The 17,490-nt window shown below is 42.7% G+C and overlaps 1 protein-coding gene across 9 annotated transcripts in view; it reads left to right on the forward strand.

Annotated features, from left to right (window-relative positions):
- LOC109418124 (talin-2) overlaps positions 1-15,563 on the forward strand; it is a 226,222-nt gene extending 210,659 nt beyond the window's left edge. For 6 of the 9 annotated variants that reach the window (XM_019692313.3, XM_019692315.3, XM_019692317.3 and 3 more), the window contains 3 exons: positions 10,402-11,046; positions 11,778-12,940; positions 13,579-15,563. In XM_019692313.3, the coding sequence (XP_019547858.2) occupies positions 10,402-11,046; positions 11,778-12,940; positions 13,579-14,014 (2,244 nt within the window). In that variant the 3' untranslated portion in view covers positions 14,015-15,563. Of the gene's footprint in view, positions 1-4,151; positions 4,916-10,401; positions 11,047-11,777; positions 12,941-13,578 lie in introns of those variants that run through there. The other 3 variants (XM_029870906.2, XM_029870908.2, XM_029870907.2) reach the window with 3 other exon arrangements.
- Positions 15,564-17,490: the final 1,927 nt, after the last annotated feature.

Here is a 17,490-nt window from a genome sequence, read left to right on the forward strand (position 1 = left end):
AATCTCACCGGGGCGACCTCTAAACGTCATTTCTGAAAGTTGCCGTCATACAAAAGTTTGTTTCTAACACCCTTAGCTATCATTTGCAGGGTGAGCCCCCAAGCTTTTTGACCATGTGCAATTTTGGGACAATCTAATGTCCATGTTGTCGATTTTGAGCTGAGCATATAAATAAAATCATCAGATTTCATGCTTTCAGGAACTTTTTTAAGATTGTTCTTACGATGTTAGAAAAAATACAACAAATAGGAGAAAATTGGGTCGATTTAAAAACTTCATACATTTTGTATGGGATGAAAATTAAGAGAAAAACTTTGAACCTTATTCACTCGAAAGTGGGTTTCTGTTACTTACATCTTTGCCGAACTTCAGCTTGGTGTGAATATATGAATTAATTTATAGGAAACAAGTGATGCCAAAAACCATGTGTTGAGTCATTATAATTAAATCATAACCCTAGCTGTGGAAATTTTGTATTCATGTACCCTAAATTAATTTGATATTTAATTCAGGCGGGATTACAGTACGGACCCGATTTTGTCAGCCCCATTTTGCGGCGAACTTTTTGTTCTCATTATCTAACTGTCAAACTTTGATCAATTCATTTAAGATCATCATCAAACTACTGCTGAAAGGCAGAACATAGAGGGATATAAGGTGTGAATATTCGTTTAAATTTTTGAGAGGAGCAAAATATGAGTTCCGGAAAGGGGCTGACAAAATCGGGTCACTTATGTATTATGTTTTCATGCAACTTTCCAGAGAAATGTCTAACAATGTTTCTGGATAAAATTGCATTCGATAACCTTAAAGACTTTTTTGGTTTTGGTTTAAGTGAAAAAGTTCTTAAAACATCCATATTAATTTTTCAAAAACAATTTCCAGAGACCCATCGTAGAACAATTGTTGAATTACCTTAATGAAGCTCTGACGAATGTACTTGTGTTCTTTATTTCATCTCGACACCTAACCCTCAAAATGTTTGACAAGTTTCTTAGTCCATTTGACAGACCACACAAGCAAGATAAAGACCAAAAATAGCTTTTCCTTCATCGACTTTGTTGTCATCCTCTTTTTGCTTACATCTGTTCGGTTAGGTTTTGCTTGCAGTATAATGCAGTAAAATGTTCAGTATAAAGGTGTTGAAGTTTTAAGCGATTAAAAAAATCGAGTGTTCAAAATAATCCTGAATAAATATGCATATTTCTTACTCCTGGGAGTTGTTTAAAAAGCGTACCCAAACTTTTATAATAAAAATTGATTGGACGTTAGCTGCTATAAGGAACCAATAAGTTACCTGTTTAGGACCAACAGGCTTCCTCAGTGTGTGAGCATTAAAGATCTTCTATTTTTAGGCATGATGATTGAAATGAACTTATCCACCGATGAATTGAATTCAGTCGGTCTGAGAATTTTTACACTAGAGCGGGGCCATTTCCTATCAGATATTCCAAATATATTCATCCGTGGATAAGTCCATCACTTGTTGTCTATGTATGCGTGTATGCGTATGCGTGTATTGTCTATGAATGTATGCGGAATTCACTGCATCTGCACAAATTCATGCGGATGTCTGAGTGTTTATGCGGGAAATGTTTATTTTTGGCATAGAGGTTCACACAACGGTAGGTAGATGCCAGGAGTAATGTGAAAGATTGTATGAAAATTTCGGTGAAGCGGCACAGTTCGCTAAGTTGCATAACTTGTAGGCGTTATATGATGAACTTACATTGTGCTGTGAAAGTTGGAAGGAAGGGAAACGGCATTTTCCATCTATTTCTAGTTCTTGCGATGGCTGTGATCATACGTGAGATGTAATGTAGAGAAAAGAGTATAGAGAAAGTTAATATAAATATATAAAGTAGGAGGAAAGGGGCGAGCCAGGGATTGAGCCAAGCTCTTCTGCATATTAATCAGAAGAGGTAGCCTCTAGACCACCAACCTCGTCTAAAACCCAATTTTTTAAGCAGGTCCACGAAAAATTGTGACAGGGTCTTATGAGTTTCAAGAAATGTTGATCCATTAAACCTCACGCGATCGCGCTGTCGTTTTTTGTACTTAGCATTAGCGTGGTGCAGACAGTGCAGTGGTGGCCAACCGCGCGACTGACGTTGATAAGTGCCCAATAAAATTTTAATAGTCTATAAATAAACAAAGATTTTATTTCGAGCGATGCCTTCTCAAATTGCCACTTACTTAAAAAAATGCATAAATTACGTCAAAAAATCAAAAAAATCTACGAATTTCTAGGATAATTTCTTGGTAATCTTCGCTGAAAATTCGTCTCGGTACTGTGAGATTATTGTTTCTTTTTCTTGCAGAATATCCTCTAGCAGTCGCACTTCGTATTTTTCAAAAAAAAAAAAAAAATATACAAAAAATCTATTGGAAAAGCTTTTACCAATTCCCTTAGTGTTCATGTGATTGATTTGTCCAGGAATTCTAAGAATTGATTCAAGAATTCATTCTCCTCTAGGAACACTTTCAGGAACTCTTACTCCACGAAGTCATCTTGGAGTTTGTCCAAGAGTTCTACCAAGAATCCTCTTCGAGATATTTTCAGGAATTCTTTGAAAAATCCTTCTGAGAATTTATCCAAAGATTCTTCCAAGAATTTAATCGCACTTTCCCTGAGAATTTCCCCCTGTATTTCTCTAGAGTTTATTTTTTCCTCTAATAAATACTTCCGAAAAGCTTCTAGAAACTTCTTTAGAAATTGTACCAGGAATTATTTCAGATTTGCCTCCAGGAATTGAAAAAAAAATATCTAGAGATCTCGCCAGGAATACCTCGAAGAGTCTTTCTGATGATTCCGTCAAGAATTCCTCCAGGGTGTTTCAAAATATTTCTTTAAAAATCCCTCCAAAAATTCCCTAGAGATTCCTACAAAAAATCACTGGAATAATTCCCGAAGAAATGTATGGTAGAATTTCTACCATTCTTGAAAGAATTTCTAAAGGATTTCATAAAATAGCCTTCTTGTTCTCAGAGTCTTAAATTTAAACCTCAATCGCATGTGGAGCAAACCTGGTGTGACGGTTAAAGCACGTGACTATCACTCCGAGGATTGGAGATCGAATACCACTCCCAACAAACTCACAAAATGTGAGTTCTTCCTTTGGAAGGGAAGTAAAGCGATGAACTAGCCTAGGGCTAAAAATCTTGTCAATACAGATAAAAAACCTCAACCGCTTTTTGCTCTGCTCCTATCTTTTTCGAAATATTCTTCAATTCTCGCCGACATTATAGCCTATTAAATAGCAGAATACACAGCTTCTTTCTTGAAGCCATATTGTTTCTCCTGATTTTCCCGAAATTACCATTATCTCCTCGGAATTCTCAACGTTATCCTAGAATCCTCAGCTGCTTTCGGAACAGCCTCAACGTAAAATAGCTGCTCAAGCCTGTCTTCGAGAAATATTTACAGTTCAGCCTATAACAATCTGTTTAACCGCGATAGTACCGCAAATTCTGAATATTCTCAATTTAAAACAGATCTACCTTCGCTCATCGGAAAATACCCAACAAAGTTAGTAGATATGGCACTTAAGTTAATCCTTTATCTCCACTATATGAACAACTAACAGCATGAATGGTATCGCTACTGGTTGCCTTCAAACATGGACACTTTTTCTCCGTGAACAATGCATGTCTTCCTGCCACACTCCCGGTTGCATCGTATTCGTATACTCTACCTAAGCTTGCGAGTGTTCTTAGCAGGGAAGTACGCCGCAGAACGCCAGTGCATGCTGTACAGATCAGCGCGTAGATACAATTATTGATCAATTATTATATTCACTAGTAAATCAGCGAACCTAACAGAAACATCTACGTATCTATCTATCGCAGACGAGAGAAGTAAAAAGTCTAACCGCATCCCGTAGTTGAAAAGTAGTGCACATTAACCCCTCGAGCTGTCACCAACAGGAGCGAAATCAAAAATATTCTCCCTAACCTTCTTCGGAATACAATACGAGTGATGAAAATTCGGTACGGTGTACTCACACACTACTTGGATATCTCTGCCTACGGGTGCGTTGGGTTTCCTACGCTATCGCTACCCTTCAGTAGCCTCAGTACGACCTAGAGAGAGACCCATCATCATCATCATCAAATAGCTACCATTTCCCTTGTTACCCTTCTCTCCACAGATGATCAGGGAACTTTGCCTCTCGCAAGTCCACGAGTACCGCGGAAGTAGGCAGAGCTCCTTCAAGTCGGCGGCGTCTTCGTCGTTGAAGTCGTCCTCAACGTTGTCATCGTTGTCCACGACGTCGTCATCGTGGGTCGGAAAGTACTGAGAGGAACTATTTTCGATCTCCGGCACCTGTTGCGTACAGACGAGTAGAACTTTTTCTATAACCGAATCCGCTCGCGTTTTGTGTGTTTGCTGAATCTCCGACTAGAACGATCCCAAGTACCATTCAAGGTTTTATTACGGCTGTTTAAGTCACATATGGATTTGAAAGCAGTTTTAAAACCCTAATAAAGCTAAGAATGGTACTTCATTGTCAAAATTCGAGATGCTCTAAATTGACACGTTTCCCTCCACTTTCCACGGTCCGATCGGTTATTTAGGCGGCACTACAGGATGCACTGGCGTTTAGGGCGGGCACCGCATGGTGGCTCTCCGATCAGGAAGAGGAATTTTTGCGGGTGCTATCCACTGCACCGACGCTCTTCGACGGAGTCTTTTGATAACGAAACGTACCACGCACAAATACCCATTAAGCTTAAGTGCCATATCTCAGTCGAAACTTTCGATGATTGTTTTAGTGTTTAGTTGATTAGAGTACTTAAACCATACATTTGCTATCCTAGATGTAAGACTCACGCACTTAATAAAACATCCAAACTGAATACACATACATAGACATTTGCTTACGAATAAAATAATACATAATCCAAGAATCAATCACGCGTTTCAAGTTTGCACCTTCCCGTTCTTTGACGTTTGCTGTTTGTTTGGAACCTCCCTGCCAAATCCTTTATAATGCACCGTTATGTCCGTTTTTGAAAACCGAAAGTCACATAGTTTGAAAATCGAAAAAAGTAGACGCACACAACGATTGTAGTAGTAACCGTTAGTAGAGTCTAATTCAGATCTTTCGACCGAAACAACTGTAGGTAAATTATGAATAATTTGTTTTCTATCTGTTCTGATACCTGTGTCATTTGTGTTTGAGCGTGTTTCAAACGATTGGGGTTGATCGAAATACGATGCGGGGTGGGTTGTGCCGGTGCATTTTGGATTGAGGACGAAGCTCTAAAAATCAAAAACTGCATCTTTTGCTGTGTTTTCAAAATGCCCTATAAATTCTATAGAGATTGAATACTCAGATACCCAGATTTTGCCCAGAATTGCAAAAGCTCTATTCCTGGAGGAATCCATTCAGAAATTCCTCCAGGGCTTCCATCAGGAGTTTCTCCAGGGATTCCGTCAGTAATACTTCCAGGGAATCCTTCAAGAATTCCTCCAGGGATTCCTTCAGGGATACCTTCAGGAATTGCTAAAGGGATTCATCCAGGAATTCCTTCAGGGATCATCCAAAGATTCCTTCAGAAACAACTCCAGGGATTCCTTCAGGAACTCCTCCAAGGATTCCTTCAGGAACTCCTCCAGGGATTCCTTCAGGAACCCTTCTGGAACTCCTTCAGGGATTCCTTCTGGAACTCCTTCAGGGATTCCTTCAGGAATTCTTCCAGGGATTCCTTCAGGAATTCTTCCAGGGATTCCTTCACGACTTCTTCCAGGGATTTTTTCAGCAATTCTTTCAGGGATTCCATCAGAAATTCTTTCAGGGATTCCTTCAGGAATTCCTCCAGGGATTCCTTCAGGAATTCTTCCAGGCATTCCTTTAGGAATTCTTCCAGGGATTCCTTCAGGAACAACTCCAGGAATTCCTTCAGGTACTCCTCCAAGGATTCCCTCAGGAATTCCTCCAGGGATTCCCTCAGGAACTCCTCCAGGGATTCCTTCAGATTGATTGATTGATTTATCTTTATTTGAGAGACTTTCAGCCCTTGGCTGGTTCGTCTCTCCGGGATTCCTTCAGGAACTCCTCCAGGGATTCCTTCAGGAACTCCTCCAGGGAGTCCTTCAGGAACTCCTCCAGGGATTCCTTCAAGAACTCCTCCAGGAATTCCTTCAGGAGTTCTTATAGAGGTACTTTCAGCGATTCCTCCAGGGATCCATTCAGGAACTCTTTCAGAAATTGCTCCTGGAATTCCTTAAGCAATTCCTCCAAAGATTGCTTCAGGAATTCCTTTAGAAATTTCTCCAAGGATTCTTTCAGGAGTTCCCTTAGGGAATTTCTCCAGGAATTTCTTTAGGGATTCCTCCAGAAATTCCTTCAGGAATTCCTCCAGGAATTCCTTCGGTAATTCCTCCAGGCAATACTTCATGAACTCTTCCAGGGATTCCTTCAGGAATTGCTAAAGGGATTCCTTCAGGAACTCCTCCAGGGATTCCCTCAGGAACTCCTCCAGAGATTCCTTCAGGAACTCCTCCAGAGATGCCTTCAGGAACTCCTCCAGAGATTCCTTCAAGAACTCCTCCAGAGATTCCTTCAGGAACCCCTCCAGAGATTCCTGCAGGAACTCCTCCAGGGATTCCTTCAGGAACTCCTCCAGGAACTCCTCCAGATTCCTCCAGGGATTCATTCAGGAACTCCTTCAGAAATTGCTCCTGGAATTCCTTAAGCAATTCCTCCAAAGATTGCTTCAGGAATTCCTTTAGAAATTTATCCAAGGATTCTTTCAGGAATTCCCTTAGGGATTTATTCAGGATTTTCTTCAGGGATTTCTTTAGGAATTTCTCCAGGAATTTCTTTAGGGATTCCTCCAGAAATTCCTTCAGGAATTCCTCCAGGAATTCCTTCGGTAATTCCTTCAGGCATTACTTCATGAACTCCTCCAGGGATTCCTTCAGGAATTGCTAAAGGGATTCCTTCAGGGATCCTTTAGGGATTCCTTCAGGAACTCCTCCAGGGATTCCCTCAGGAACTTCTCCAGAGATTCCTTCAGGAACTCCTCCAGAGATGCCTTCAGGAACTCCTCCAGAGATTCCTTCAGGAACTCCTCCAGGGATTCCTTCAGAAACTACTCCAGGGATTCCTTCAGGATCTCCTCTAAGGATTCCTTCAGAAACTTCTCCAGGGATTCCTTCAGGAATTCCTCCAGGGATTCCTTCAGGAACTCCTCCAGGGGTTCCTTCAGATTGATTGATTGATTTATCTTTATTTGAGAGACTTTCAGCCCTTGGCTGGTTCGTCTCTCCGGGATTCCTTCAGGAACTCCTCCAGGGATTCCTTCAGGAGTTCTTACAGAGGTACTTTCAGCGATTCCTCCAGGGATTCATTCAGGAACTCCTTCAGAAATTGCTCCTGGAATTCCTTAAGCAATTCCTCCAAAGATTGCTTCAGGAATTCCTTTAGAAATTTCTCCAAGGATTCTTTCAGGAATTCCCTTAGGGATTTATTCAGGATTTTCTTCAGGGATTTCTTTAGGAATTTCTCCAGGAATTTCTTTAGGGATTCCTCCAGAAATTCCTTCAGGAATTCCTCCAGGAATTCCTTCGGTAATTCCTTCAGGCATTACTTAATGAACTCCTCCAGGGATTCCTTCAGGAATTGCTAAAAGGATTCCTTCAGGGATCCTTTAGGGATTCCTTCAGGAACTCCTCCAGGGATTCCCTCAGGAACTCCTCCAGAGATTCCTTCAGGAACTCCTCCAGAGATGCCTTCAGGAACTCCTCCAGAGATTCCTTCAGGAATTCCTCCACGGATTCCTTCAGGAATTCCTCCAGGGATTCCTTCAGGAATTCCTCCAGGGATTACTTTAGGAATTCCTCCAGGGATTCCTTCAGGAATTCCTTCAGGAATTCCTCCAGGCATTCCTTCAGGAAACTCCTCCAGGCATTCCTTCAGGAATTCCTCCACGGATTCCTTCAGGAATTCCTCCAGGGATTCCTTCAGGAATTCCTCCACGGATTCCTTCAGGAACTCTTCCAGGGATTCATTCTGGAATTCCTCCAGGGATTCCTTCATGAATTCCTCCAGGGATTCCTTCAGAAATTCCTCCAGGGATTCCTTCAGGAATTCCTCCAGGGATTCCTTCAGGAATTCCTCCAAGGATTCCTTGGGAATTTCTCCAGGGATTTCTTCAGGAATTCCTCCAGGGATTTCTTCAGGAATTCCTCCAGGGTTTCCTTCAGGAATTCCTCCAGGGATTACTTTAGGAATTCCTCCAGCAATTCTTGCAGGGATTCCTTCAGGAATTCGTCCAGGAATTTCTCCAGGAATTCCTCCAGGGATTCCTTCAGGAATTCCTCCAGGGATTCCTTAAGGAATTCCTCCAGGGATTCCTTCAGAAATTCCTCCAGGGATTCCTTCAGGAATTCCTTCAGGGATTCCTTCAGAAATTCCTCCAGGGATTCCTTCAGGAATTCCTCCAGGGATTCCTTCAGGGATTCCTTCAGAAATTCCTGCAGGGATTCCTTCAGGAATTCCTTCACGAATTCCTCCAGATATTCCTTCAGGAATTCCTCCAGGGATTTCTTCAGGAATTCTTCCAGGGTGGTGTTCCTTCAGAAATTCTTCCAGAGATTGCTCTAGAAATTCCTCTAGGGATTCTTTCAGATATTCCTTCAGGAATTCCTCCAGGGATTTCTTCAGGAATTCCTCTAGGTGTTCCTTAAGGAATTCTTCCAGGGATTCCTCCAGAAATTCCTCCAGGAATTCCTTTAGGAAATCATCCAGGGATTGCTACAGGAATTCCTCTAGGGATTCCTTCAGGAATTCCTGAAGGAACCCCTGGAGGAATTCCTCCAGGGATTCCGTCAGGAATTTCTTCAGGGACTCCTTCAGAAATTTCTCCAAGGATTGCTTCACAAATTCCTCCTGTGAATTCTTCAGAAATTCCTCCAGGGAATTCTTCAGAAATTCCTCCAGGGAATTTTTCAGGAATTCCTCCAGGGACTCCAGGGACTCCTCCAGGAATTCCTTCAGGGACTCCTTCGGGAATTCCTCCTGGGAATTCTTCAGAAATTCCTCCAGGGAATTCTTCAGGAATTCCTCCAGGGATTCCTTCAGGAATTCCTCCAGGCATTCCTTCAGGAAACTCCTCCAGGCATTCCTTCAGGATTTCCTCCACGGATTCCTTCAGGAATTCCTCCAGGGATTCCTTCAGGAACTCTTCCAGGGATTCATTCTGGAATTCCTCCAGGGATTCCTTCATGAATTTCTCCAGGGATTCCTTCAGGAATTCCTCCAGGGATTCCTTCAGGAATTCCTCCAGGGATTCCTTCAGGAATTCCTCCAAGGATTCCTTGGGAATTTCTCCAGGGATTTCTTCAGGAATTCCTCCAGGGATTTCTTCAGGAATTCCTCCAGGGTTTCCTTCAGGAATTCCTCCAGGGATTACTTTAGGAATTCCTCCAACAATTCTTGCAGGGATTCCTACAGCAATTCTTGCAGGGATTCCTTCAGGAATTCGTCCAGGAATTTCTCCAGGAATTCCTCCAGGGATTCCTTAAGGAATTCCTCCAGAGATTCCATCAGGAATTCCTCCAGGGATTCCTTCAGGAATACTCTAGGGATTCCCTCAGGAAATCCTTCAGGGATTTCTTCAGGAATTCCTCCAGCGATTCCTTCAGAAATTCCTCCACGGATTCCTCCAGGGATTCCTTTAGGAATTCCTTCAGGGATCCCTTCAGGAATTCCTTCAGGGATTCCTTCAGGAATTCCTCCAGCGATTCCTTCTGGATTTCTTCTAGGGATTTCCACAGGAATTCCTCCAAGGATTCCTTGAGGAATTTCTCTAGGGATTGCTTCAGGAATTCCTCCAGGGATGTCTTCAGAAATTCTTCCTGGGATTTCTTCAGAAATTCCTCCAGGCATTCGTCCAGGAATTCCTCCAGGGACTCCTTCAGGAATTTCTCGAAGGATTCCCTCAGGAAACTCCTCCAGGGATTCATTCAGGAATTCCTCCAGTGATTCCTTCAGAAATCCCTCCATGGATTTCTTCATGAATTCTTGCAGGGATTCGTTCAGGAATTCCTCCAGGGATGAAACTATAGAAAGTTTTCTGAAATCAATCAGCATAAAAACTTTATCAAAGGTAGTACAAGGCAATATTTCTAAAAAAATATAATTTAGCACAAAAAATATCTCACCAATGCTACTTGCAAAGATAATTTTACAAAGATCTTGAACCTTCAAATTCATCCTTTTCATTTTTCTTTAAGGTTCCATCTAACACTGCCTACACATAAATTTCGGTTTCGATCAACCCCAAACTTGAATAACATAAATACCTAAACACCTTCAAGACCGTATTAATTAACAATTTCTTTCTCTTTTTCTCACACGCCAACCCCCCGAATCTGCGGATCTCAAACAGGTCATGGTGATGAACGTCACCTCGTTGCTGAAAACTGTTAAGGCCGTCGAAGACGAGCACACGCGGGGCACCCGCGCCATGGAAGCCACAGTCGATGCCATTTCGCAGGAGATCCGCTCGATGCAGTATGCACCGGACATGCACCGGGCCAGCCTGCAGCACCTATCGAAGCCGGAGGATTTGATCAATGTGACGAAACACGTGACGGCGGCCACGGCCAAAGCCGTCTCGGCTGGAGCGTCCAATCTGCAGTCGGACATTGCGGCGGCGGCCAATCTGGGCCGGAAGACCATCTCGGACATGTTGGCCGTGTGCCGGTCGGTGGCGTGGTCCTGTGCGGAGACCCAGGAGCTGCGGCAGAGGACGCTGGATGCTGGAACGGCCGTGGCGGTGGCTTATAGGGATTTGCTGGAGGGAGTGCTGCATCGGTGTACGGCGGATGAGAGGATGCATTTGTCGAGGAGGGTGGCCAAATGTGTTACGGATTTGGTGGGGATGGCGCAGCTGTTGAAGGGATCGGACTGGGTTGATCCGGAGGATCCAACGGTGATTGCCGAGAACGAGCTGCTGGGAGCGGCCGCTTCGATTGAGGCCGCCGCCAAGAAGTTGGCCAGCTTGCGGCCGAGACGACAAGCGGAAGTTAAGGTAGGTTCTGGAGGATTTTCAGAGTTTTTTAGTATGGTGATGGTGATAATAATAGTTCTCTTCTGTATCTGGTGTATCTGGTGGAGGGTGATTCCGGTGAGATATGTTTGATATTCTTGGTTGTTAAATTTTATATTATCACCCAGGAATCAAACATATTATTACTGTGGTCATCATTGGACTTCATGACGGCGCAAGTGTAAATAATGTAGTTTAGAGTCTTTGTAGTCAAATTCTTTTTACACAGATAAATTTTCTCATGTGAAATGTTGTTAAAAGTTATGCCACTATAGGAAAAATTCGATTTATGTTAACGCACATTCTGTAAAATTTCATGACCGTTTATATTGAAAGCCATTAAACGAATCTTCAAAACGTTACTTCCTCTTGGGAGCCACCATCTGTTTTGCCTGTCAGCAATCTTCCTTTCCGGGCATTGCATATGGCAGGCACAGACGCAGTCTTGTATCACGCACCAATGACAATTACATAAAACTTCCGCATATCGATCCGATCCACGCTTTTCGGTGCTTCAGCAATCCGGTGCATCAGCAATCACACTCTTTTTGTGCTGCCGTTTCTTGCTATAGATGCTTCGAGTATCTTGTGCTCTTTTCATCATGGATCGCTCTCTGTTGAGCCGGGTACCCGTAACTAATTTTACATGAGAATCTTTGTCTTTAAAGGACTCACCGCAAATAAGTATCTAATACATCCCTCATCTGTTTTAGGAAACGGACGAGAACCTCAACTTTGACGAGATGATCCTTGAAGCGGCCAAAGGAATCATGGCTGCGTCTTCGGCTTTGGTTCGTGCCGCAAATGCTGCCCAACGTGAGCTGGTAGACCAAGGAAAGGTGGCTCGTCGACCGCTGCATTCCTCAGACGATGGCCAGTGGTCCGAGGGTTTGATTTCCGCTGCCCGACTTGTAGCTGCCGCCACGCACAGTCTGGTGGAGGCAGCGCAACATCTGGTGCAAGGAACTGGAACCGAAGAGATGCTGATCTCTACGGCCAAGCAAGTCGCCAGCTCCACTGCTCAGCTGCTTATTGCCTGTAAGGTCAAGTCGGATCCCAACTCGGAAACCGGAAGACGCCTTCAGGCGGCAGGTAATGCCGTCATAAAATCCACCGATAAACTCGTCCAAGCTGCCCAGCAAGCCATCGAAGGTGAAGAGGAACACACGCTGCGGTTGAACAGAAACATGGTTGATGGAATGGCACAGGAGATCAACGCCCGCTCGGAAGTCCTTATGGCCGAACGGCAGCTTCTGGAAGCTCAGAACAAACTGGTCGCCATTCGTCATGCCAAGTACCGCCAGAAGCTAGCAGGAGGCTTCACCACCGATAGCAGCGATGAGGGTGGCATTCAACCACCGACCTTCAGCGGATACCAAACTCCTTCGCCAAAGCCACACACCTTGCCAAAACCCGGAACCTATTCGCCGGCCACGCCAGCGTCCTCCACCGGAACCTTCCCTCGTCAACCGCAATCCCAACAACAGCAACAGCAATCCAACACTTCGACCTTCCAAAGATCAACGCTCCTCACGGCCAACGCCGTCCCGAAGCCCTACCAATCGGACTCGATCAAATCCCCAACGGCCCTCGTCTCGCCATCTATCATCAACCGAACGTACGAAACGACCCGGGTAGAGAACTCCAACCTCAGTGCAAGCAAGTTCAACCGAGCGAACTTCGACGCCGCCGTGCAGGACCTCCAGAACAAGGTCCAACCGATGAGTACCTTCCGGGCATCTCCAAGCCATCAACAGCAGCAACAGCTACAACAACAACAGGCGGGTTATGGAACGATCGCTTCTAGTGCTACCACGACGACAGCCACCAGCAATGGAACATCGGCTCCGCAGAACTACGAAGGATTCACCACGAGGTAATTGGGAACTTGGGATTATCATGAACCTATGGGCTTATCAAAGTTACAGGCTAGCTGCAGTTCGGGTGCGGGCTTAGAACCTAAGAAATCTTGATAACTACCTTACATCTACCAATTAACCCTCCTCAGGTGTTGGATTAAGCATACCACGCTGGTGTAGTCCACGTGGGTTTACCCCGTTTGACATAATGTCATTCGGCATCATGCCGTTTTGCATGCCTGGCACAAAAGTCATTTGAATGAAAGATGTATTGGTCTTAATACGCTCAACCTGAAGAATTTGCAACCAATTTAAATACAATCCAAATACAATCCAAACACAATGCAAATCCAATCCAATCCAAATCTAATCCAAATCCAATCCATATCCAGTCCAATTCAAATCCAATCCAAATCCACGACGAATGGTTGAGTTTTGACAGAATTTTGGATCGGGTGGTACTATGTAGATAACGTTTATGTACCCCTAATAACCCCACCGTTTCCGACTTTAGGTTATCTAATGTATGAGTGCATCCCACAAATTCCCCAAGCAATGTAAAATAACCATCAGTCAATCTCATCCTGACTCCACTGATCCATGCATCTAATCTTCATGTATTTTTCTCTCTGTTTCTCCCATCACAATAAACCAGATACGAAACCCGTGTCTTCCAAACTGCCAGTAACACTAACGCAGCCCCTAATAATAACCTAATGAATGTCGAGCAGCAGTTCGCTAAACTAAACCTTGACCAGCACGATCAGCAGCAACAGCTACAGCATCACCAATACATGCAACAACAGCAACAGCACCAACACCACCAACAGCAACAGTTTAGCAGCAGCAGCAGCAGTAGTAACCAGCAACAGCTGCTGCAGCAATATCGCACCAGCCCACTAAATAGTAGCACTAGTAGCCATCAACCTCCTCAACCAAGTAGTAGCCTTAGTAACAATGGTACGATTAATCTACTCGACAGTACCAGCGTCACCGCCGGCAGCACCAGCAGCAGCAAACAGGTAATCACCAAAAAGATCCACATGACCTCGTCGTCGACGGTCAAATCCTCCAGCAGCGAATGGAAATAATCCGGACGTAGTCAGGTAAATGTTGTTGTAGTGTTACGATCTTGTGATTAGCAAATGTTCTATATTGTTGAAACTAGTTCGTGTGTATTATAATGGTGGGGATGTCGTATCAAGATTGTTGGCAACACTTCCACCGTTGCCGGTTTCCTTGATATGATAGGTCTCCGTTAGTAGAAAGCGTAAACATCCAAAATGTGCCTGTTATTTTTATCACTGAACAAAATAGAAAGTGTTAGAGACGCGAAATGTTTGTCCCAAATCGACTGTAGCTTCCGTAGCGTCGAGAAAGTTGTTGTTAACTCGAGCCTTAAACGTAGAATCTAAGTGTAACGCCCGTATTAATTTCCCTGGGTTGAATCAGCAGTGCCTCATGAAACGATTTTTATTAACTTAACACAGAAGTGACTAACGTCGAAAGATAAGATTTTTCTTGATAGTAGCAAAGAAAGTTTGTTTTAAGAGAGTAACTATATTCACAAAGTGCCACCAAAACGATTTTTAACTTACACCATAAAACTAAAATGCATATATTTTTATGTGCACATTCAAATTTTAAAGAATACACGAAAAGCAAGTTTTACAGCAGGTTTATATTTTTCCCGTAAATATAGTATTGCCAAAAAAGTTTTCGAAACCACTGATGTGCCTCTTCACCGGTGTAAGAGATAATAATCGACATAAAGTATGAATATACAGAGAGTCTACTTACTATTTTTGTTAGAACAAAAAAATGCACAAGAATATACCCAAACACCGCCGTTTGCCTTTTTCATAAAACACTACAATACAATTTTTGAAACTAACTTAATCTATTTGCCAACCGCTAACCGAGTGCCATTCTCTTCGTTTGCTGTTGCAGATATTTGCAAGGCTTACTTAAATTATTACGCAATTCGAAGAGAACAAAATTCTTATTTCAGTACAATCGTACACTCGATCGAACCCCGTTTTCATACTTCTACCTATAGAATTCAATTGCAAAAAGTAGACAGACCGAGACAAACGTCTTTCTAGCTTCTCTAACCGCGAATAGGCAGAGCCAAAACACGTAGATTAGGTGGTCACACCTACTGTATGACACGCACACATAACTAACAGTCAAATTTCCGAAAAGTTCGAACAACGCGATTGAGACTTTGCAATAAAAAAAAACATTTAAACCTTGAGAAATAGCCAATTTGTGACATAAACCTTTTAGAATACAGTAATTAAACAATAGCAGATAGCCTGAAGTAATCGTAACGAATAACAGCGAATAGAGAGTCGAAGTACATACAGCAGGAGCTAAGTACATAAGTATTTTCTAATTTAAAATTGAATCCAAAATATACATGAATAACCCCAAAAACGACGAAATACGACGGAGTCAAACCGGAGCTTCCGAACGCACTATAGTGGCTTTCACGTGAAGTGCTGCAACATTAATATGAAAATGGATCGCACAAAACGTGTTGCAGCCTGGGTGGAAGCCGAAAGCTGAATGTTTGAACCGATTTACGGAAGAAAACGAGTAATTTGTAATTAATAAAGTGCTTTTAAATTCTTAGAACATGGATCCGTCTTGCTTTTGCGTAGGGGATATCACAGCTTTTGTCGTTTTAACTTCCACCTTCAACTTTGTATACAAATATTTTCTTCAACCGTGTGTCGAGCACCTCTACCTGGTTCCCTGATGAATATTGTTTTCGCTATTCTTTTTTATTATTTTTAACATTCGTACTACAGGTCCAGCTCACTTCAGTCTACCGTATTTTATACATTTCACAATATTCGTATTGTGGTACAACTCGTGATTCAAACGTTTGCGCCACACTCCATTTTTTGTTTCAAATCGAGAGTTATCCATTGTACTTTGAGCTAAAAAATTCCGAATTCTTTTCGGTGTCGCTCCTTTAAAGTTCATGCCTTGTGACCGTAGAGGGTAATCGTTGGTATCAGCGTGTTATATAGAATAAATTTCGTTTGAGTTTGCAAGTTACGGGACCTAAACTGGTTACGCAATCCGTAAAAGGTCCTATTCGTCGTTGCAATAAGCCTTTTCACTTTACGGGATGCATCTTTGTCATATGTCACAAGTGATCCAAGATAATCGAATTCTTCAACACCTTCAAACACATCCTTATCAATCACAACCTCAGCACTAACACTACTAGGCCTGCGTCTGTACCTACCCACTATCATGTACTTCGTCTTGGTAGAGTTAGAAGTCACGTCTATCCTCTCCAGCTCTCTCTTCAAAGGAGCATAAGCTTCCTCCACTGCCCTACGATCGATGCCGAATACTTGATTTTGATCCATCCAGCGTTGCACATATCAGCCTTATTAGTTTCGCCGGAAAACCACTGTAGGGATTGAGACGGGTACTGAGAAAGTGAGAAACAGGGCATGTAGCATTGGCAGCGGCAAAGCGCTTTCAGAAAAACAAAGCAAACGGTGAAAATGAAAAGATGCTTCAGTCTTGTAAGGTAAATTGAACGAGAGAGTTTTGCAGCTCTCAGCTCTGCTAAACGCGGGTCAGAATCGGAGGAATCTGCTGCTCCAGGTGTGTCAGTCCTTTCCTCCGGACACTACAACTACGTTCTGACATTATCTGCCAAAGCTCATTTCTTTTCACTGAATCGTAAGCTGCATCAAAATCAATGAACAGATGGTGAGTCTGCAAGTTATATTCCCGAAATTTATCTACACAGATCGAAAAAAGAGTGTAATATTCTGTGACATATGATGCACATAATTGGAGCGTGGGATATCATAGAAGTTTACATGACATATCATGTAAAGTTCATGAAATATCATGTAAACTTCCATTATATGTCATGTAATTCAGCATGACTCTGAGAGTCGGACTCGATTATCCGGAGTCAGGTTCGATTGCTTCTCAAACATATATCTGGGGAACGAAATGCTCTATAAAGCTGAAATTTTGACATGTTGTCAAGCCAACTTGGCTTTGTGATCAGCTTCTTACAGCATTCCATTTGTGAGATATTATTTCGGGAAGCGCCAGAACCCGACTCCGGATAATCGAGTCCGACCTGTATTATGTTCACAGAACAGAGTGATGAAGAGTTTATGCAGTGCAGAGCCTAATAAGTGACCCATTTTGGTCTATTCTACCCAAAATTTATAGTTTAAGTGAATAAATACCTGTAATTTCAATCGATTCAGATTTGTTTGTACATGAATGAACAAATTTCATGCTATTATATCCACAAAATTGAATGATGATGACATCATGCTATGCTTAGTCCAAGAAGTGGCGTATTTTACCCCATTTCACCCTATATTATTAGTATTTATGAATATAACGTCTATAGCTGCAAATGCTGCAATAACACAGCGCAACATTGTTTTTGTCTCAAGAGTAAACTTATGTGTCTCTGACAGATTTTGGGCTGCTGAATCCGAATCCGGGCTCAGATTTGCTCCAGCCCGTCACATTTTTGAGCTATACCTCAATTTATAGGGCAAAATAT

Source organism: Aedes albopictus, chromosome 2 (genome assembly GCF_035046485.1).
Source record: "Aedes albopictus strain Foshan chromosome 2, AalbF5, whole genome shotgun sequence".
Classification (NCBI taxonomy): domain Eukaryota; kingdom Metazoa; phylum Arthropoda; class Insecta; order Diptera; family Culicidae; genus Aedes; species Aedes albopictus.